The sequence below is a fragment of the Pongo pygmaeus genome, chromosome 9 (assembly GCF_028885625.2).
Source record: "Pongo pygmaeus isolate AG05252 chromosome 9, NHGRI_mPonPyg2-v2.0_pri, whole genome shotgun sequence".
NCBI classification, from domain to species: Eukaryota; Metazoa; Chordata; class Mammalia; order Primates; family Hominidae; genus Pongo; species Pongo pygmaeus.
In genome coordinates this window covers 71,401,932-71,407,931 of record NC_072382.2, presented here as the reverse complement: position 1 = coordinate 71,407,931, position 6,000 = coordinate 71,401,932, and the positions used below count along the sequence as shown (strand labels likewise).

General features: G+C 34.5%; 1 protein-coding gene across 1 annotated transcript; it reads left to right on the top strand.

The window, feature by feature from the left end:
- Window positions 1-3,252: 3,252 nt before the first annotated feature.
- LOC129008313 (olfactory receptor 52E2-like) lies at window positions 3,253-4,188 on the top strand. The gene has a single exon (XM_054440394.2). The coding sequence runs from the start codon at window positions 3,253-3,255 to the stop codon at window positions 4,186-4,188; it is 936 nt and encodes a 311-aa protein (XP_054296369.2).
- The last annotated feature ends 1,812 nt before the right edge of the window (window positions 4,189-6,000 follow it).

The window sequence follows — 6,000 nt, the reverse complement described above, 5'->3', positions numbered from 1 at the left end:
ATATGGTCTAAGTGTCTTAAAATAAATATCTATTTAAAATTGATTACATATTTAGGGTTATTTATCTTTATTATCTCTATTTTATGGATGTAGGAAATGAGATATAGATGTTAAATTATGTCTGCAAAGTCACACAGCTAACAGGTAATGTTCATTTGCTTTGACTACAGAATGAATGAATTATGAAGCTGGGTTTCAACACTCTTATTCTGACTGCAGAGTTCACACTTCTAAGCACTGCAAAATACTGTGTCATTATCAGCTGAAGACACAATAATGGTTTGAACTAGTCCCGATAGGATGGAGCCAAATTTATTGTTTTTAAAGATACTAGAGATGTAGACTCAATAGTATTTTTAATACTATGGAGAGGATACGCCTTAGATTTTTTATCTAGCCAGTCCACTGAATGATAATGATGTAAAAAGATTACACAATTTCATTGCTCTGTGTGTCTTCTGACTATTTCTATGTGGTATTCATGTCACTGTCTTTCTACTTAACAAACTGTTCAGACCCTGTCTTACTATAGAAATATTATCTGAGTTGACAGATATAATTTCCCAATTATTTTATTTGCAAACACCGAATACAATGTCCTCTATCTCTCTTACAAAAAACACACAAATATGTAGCTTATTTATTTCCTTTAATGATCAACTTTGCACTTATTAGCTAAAGTAATTCTTTTTATTTACTGAGATTATATTACATATGAGAAGTTTGAAAAGGAAAAATACTGTTTTTGTAGCTTTCTGAGACTATTGCCTGTATTTCTGTTCTTCAGAGATGTTATTCAGGAATACAGAAAGTTTAATTGAATTAGAAAAAAACCCACTGGCATATACAGTGATAAATCACACACACAAAAAAAGTGGTTTTTTTTTTTTTTTTTTTTTTTTTTTTGAGATGGAGTCTGGCTGTGTTGCCCAGGCTGGAGTGCAGTGGGACTATCTCGGCTCACTGCAAGCTCCGTCTCCCGGGTTCACGCCATTCTCCTGCCTCAGCCTCCTGAGTAGCTGGGACTACAGGCTCCTGCCACCACGCTGGGCTAATTTTTTGTATTTTTAGTAGAGACGGGGTTTCAACATGTTAGCCAGGATGGTCTTGATCTTCTGACCTCGTGATCCACCTGCCTCATCCTCCCAAAGTGCTAGGATTACAGGCGTGAGCCACCACGCCCAGCCAAAAAAATGCTTTTATAATTGAATCCTACTCTACACCTTTTGTTATCCATGTCACACCTTCTTAAAGTATTCACTGTTCAATTACAAGGTCAAAACATGATACAAGAAAGACTGTTCTACACATTCCACATTGTGTCTCATGCAAATAACATCAACTTTTCTTAGCCTTTCCTCTTTTCAAGTGTTTACCATTTCCTTCTAGGAGTTCCCTATTTCCTCATCCATATTACAGTGCTCCTCCCATCACCTGTTTATCATGGAACCTCCTCTTCTTGGCTTTGCTTCTCTCATGTTAATGTTTAGCCCACATCCTGATTGTCTTCTGGAAACTATAGTCATAATTAGTATTGCTGCTCTGGAATCCTCCAATGATAAAAGAGATCAAAAAACTTTTTACTATATAATAATTACACTTAATGAATGATAGAATGCCTTGAAAATACTCCTCTAACAAATGCCATAAGTAAGGTACATAAAAATATGTACAAACAATTTAGGTAGCTTTAGAAATGATATATATATATTTTTTTACTTCTAATAACTCAATGCTCAGATTGTATTTTTCTCTTTCTAGTCTTTTCTTTAACATGTTTTTCATCTATCTTAAACACTCAAAATCTAAGCGTCTCAGATTTAAAATAAAGATAATGATATCTCTTATTCAGATGCATGTGTGTTTAAAAGAGATTACCTGTGTTACTGTGTGTGAGAGGAGGGGAAGTTTGGCAAATATGACTCAAATAAGATACAAATCATCTCTTCCTTATTTCTAGTCTCTTTCCATTTTAATTCATTACTTTCCTATTTCCTTTTTCTGGTTCTATAATTATAGATATTTCATGCATATAGTTTGATGAGTCCTTAAACTAGTTGAGGCTCAGACACTTTGTAAAATATGGTTAAATATGCTCTCCCATATGTTTACAGAGATGATATCTGCTATTTGCACAGATTCTAACATAGAATTTCAAGTAGGAAACAGTACATTAATAAGTGGTAGTTGATGCTGCTGTTTTACTACATTTACTTCATTATTTTGTAATAATGATGAATGAATAATAACAAATGGGCCAAGTTTAATTCTTTAAATGCATGGATAGAACTAGAGGACATTATGTAAACTGAAGTAAGCTAAGCACAGAAAGACAAATGTCTCCTGTTCTCATTAATATGTTGTATCTAAAACAAAATTGATCTCATGCAAATAGTGAGTAGAATGATGGTTACCAGAGGTGGGGAAGTGTGTAAGGATGAGGGGGGACAAAGGGAGGTTGGTTAATGGGTACAAAAATATAGTTAGATGAAATAAATAAGTTATAGTGTTTAATAGCACAGTAGGGTAATTATAGTTAACAAAAATTTGTATTATATTTCAAAATAGCCAGCAGAGAAGATTTGGAATGTTTCTAACACAAATAAATGATAAATGTTGGAGATTATGGATATCCTCATTACCCTGATGTGATCATTACACATTTTACACATTACATGTATGTATCAATATACCACATGTACCCCATAATTATGTGCAACTATTATGTATTAATAAAATTAACCTGCACTGAAAAAATATTTTCAATATTTTAGATTACATCTTAATGAATCGGTGTTTTCATTAACAACTTCTTACCCATTTTGTATGTTAACACCTGTGTGTTGCCGTCTAATGAAATGGAACAAATAGAAATCACTATGGGGCCTGACAACTCTATGTATGTCTGAATTGAAAGTAAATTCTGTGTGATGGTAAGAGAAGGTAATAAATGAAATGGGTATTAAGATAAAATTGTAGCATAATGTCAGTGATGAGACCATTGCAAATTGATGAGAAGAAAAGCATTAAAACAGAGGAACATGTTATGTCAAACTTTTTATTACAATCCACTGCTTAAATTCATCCAGACCCTTCTCACTGAGAATTCACATTTTCGATTGTTCTTTATGTAGTACATTTCTAATTGTGTGAATTTTTTTGGTTTTCAATTCTGCAGAATTTTACCTGTTTTCCTGCTGATTGGCACACATGCAGTCATAAAGATCATGGACTTATGCATTCACAAGCAGGATGTTCCTTCCCAATGACACCCAGTTTCACCCCTCCTCCTTCCTGTTGCTGAGGATCCCAGGACTAGAAACACTTCATATCTGGATAGGCTTTCCCTTTTGTGCTGTGTACATAATTGCACTCATAGGGAACTTCACTATTCTACTTGTGATCAAGACTGAGAGCAGCCTACACCAGCCCATGTTCTACTTCCTGGCCATGTTGGCCACCATTGACTTGGGCCTTTCAACAGCTACCATCCCTAAGATGCTTGGGATCTTCTGGTTTAGCCTCAGGGAGATTATCTGTGATGCCTGCCTCATCCAGATGTTTTTCATCCACAACTTTACTGGCATGGAGTCAGCAGTCCTCGTGGGAATGGCCTATGACCGCTTTGTGGCCATCGGCAACCCGCTACGATATAGCATCACCCTCACCAAAAAGGCTGTTTCTGTGATTGGTCTTGGTGTGTTAGTGAGGTCATTTATGTCTGTTATTCCATTTGTTTTTCTCATTTTGTGGTTGCCCTTCTGTGGGAATCATGTCATTCCCCACACCTACTGTGAGCACATGGGTCTTGCTCATCTGTCTTGTTCCAGTATCAAGATCAATATCATCTATGGCTTGGGTGCTATTTCAATCCTAGTATTTGACATCATAGCCATGGCCCTTTCTTATGTGCAAATACTTCATGCTGTTTTCCATCTTCCTTCCTGTAAAGCCCGACTCAAGTCCCTCAGCACATGTGGTTCACATGTATGCGTAATCCTTGCCTTCTATACACCAGCCGTCTTTTCCTTTATGACTCATCTTTTTGGCCGAAATATGCCCCACTATATCCATATGCTCCTAGCCAATCTCTATGTTGTGGTGCCACCAATGCTCAATCCTGTCATATATGGAGTCAGAACCAAGCAGATCTATGACTGTGTGAAGAAAATATTCTTACAAAAATAAGGAATTGAAAAGGAATAGCATCTAATACATATAAGAAGGACTTTTTGAGCACAGAAATACCTTCCTATAGTAAATTTAAGCTTGTTTGACAGCTCCTTCCTGTAAGTATGTTATTGAATTAAGAAAGCTAAAGCCTAAGCTTTGATATTCAATTTATATGATAAATGACAGTCAATCAGAGTTTTTTATGCAATTTTTATCAATTATGGCAGTAAATTTAAGGCAGGATTTTAGAAAGCTTGCCCTGTTTTGTGCACTATGCACCTATGTCATTCATGCAGGTGTTTTCATGTTTCTCACTCCTTTATCTCCAGGCCTGTCTGTATCTGTTTCTCTCTTCTTACTTTGCATGCCATCCTATTTTTCCTTTTTGTTTTTACTTCTTTTTATATCTAGAAATATCAGTCATTTTTATTCCATAACAAAGACTATATTATGATATATTATTATTTTATGAAGATTATTAACATCCAAAATTGGTTCTATGAACTTAATACTGATTTTGGCCATGAAAAGACCGTAAGAAAGTAAATGGAGCCACAAACAGATTCATTATAAATTTTTGTAAAATTTCTTATAAATATATTTAGTTTTTTTATGGATTAACCTGTGATTTAAACATAATTAAGGAACCAGTTGTATCCTAGAGAGATCGCTTGTTTTTCCCTCCATAGTTTTATTTGTTTTCTAATTTATTTTTAGATTAATCCTGCAGTTATTTTCTTCTTTTTCCTGCCTTTACTCATATGATTTTAATATTAAAAAAATTTGGGTTTATTCCTAGTTCTGTCTTTAATATATGTTTAAATATGTTTAATATATGTTCTATCTTTAATGTATGCTTAATGTTCAATGTTCCTTAATTTCTTTATGTTATAAGTATGGTCTATTTCATAGATTAAGCATGAAGGGCTTAATTATATACTGTTTCTAAAATAGTTAGAATATTGCTCTGCATGTTATTTATAGTAAATACAAAATAGTTGTTCGCCATTACTAGAGTCATCTTATTACTTGCATTACAGTGTTTTTTAAATCCTGATGCTTGACAACATTGTTACAATTACAGATGCTTATATTCATAAAATTTCATTTTATATCATATAATATTCCCTGAAGTTGGGATCCAGCTAAAGGACAATTAGTGTTAAATGTATACATATATGTTTATATGTATTCATTATAGACACACACACGTAACTAACATGCAATTAATTTAAAATTTTGTGAAAATTTGATTTCCTTAAAGTTCTTATTGGAGGGAAATAGAAAAAAATGCCAATTTTTCATAAGTCCATCATAAATTAAATTTGTATTTTTCATATATATGTTTTAACGTAACCTCTTAGTCTCTAAAAAGAGAAATATACATTCGGAAATAATTATTTACATTATTCTTCTCTTTCTACATCTATAATATGAGGAAAGCTGTCTTCGCAATATTTTGTAATCTCAGCTCATATTCTTTTTTTGTTTGTTTGTTTGTTTGTTTTTTGTTTTAGAGGCAGAGTCTTGCTAAGTCACCCAGGCTGGAGTGCAATGGCATGATATTGGCTCACTGCAACCTCTCCCTCCCTGGTTCAAGCGATTCTCCTGCCTCAGCTTCCCGTGTAGCTGGGATTACAAGTGCCTAGCACCATGCCCGGCTAATTTTTGTATTTTGTAGTAGAGACGGGGTTTCACCTTGTTGGTCAGGCTGGTCTCGAACTCGTGACCTCAGGTAATCCACCTGCCTCGGCCTCCCAAAGTGCTGGGATTACAGGTGTGACCCATCATGCCCAGCCTGCTCATATTCTTATAACCTCACTTCTG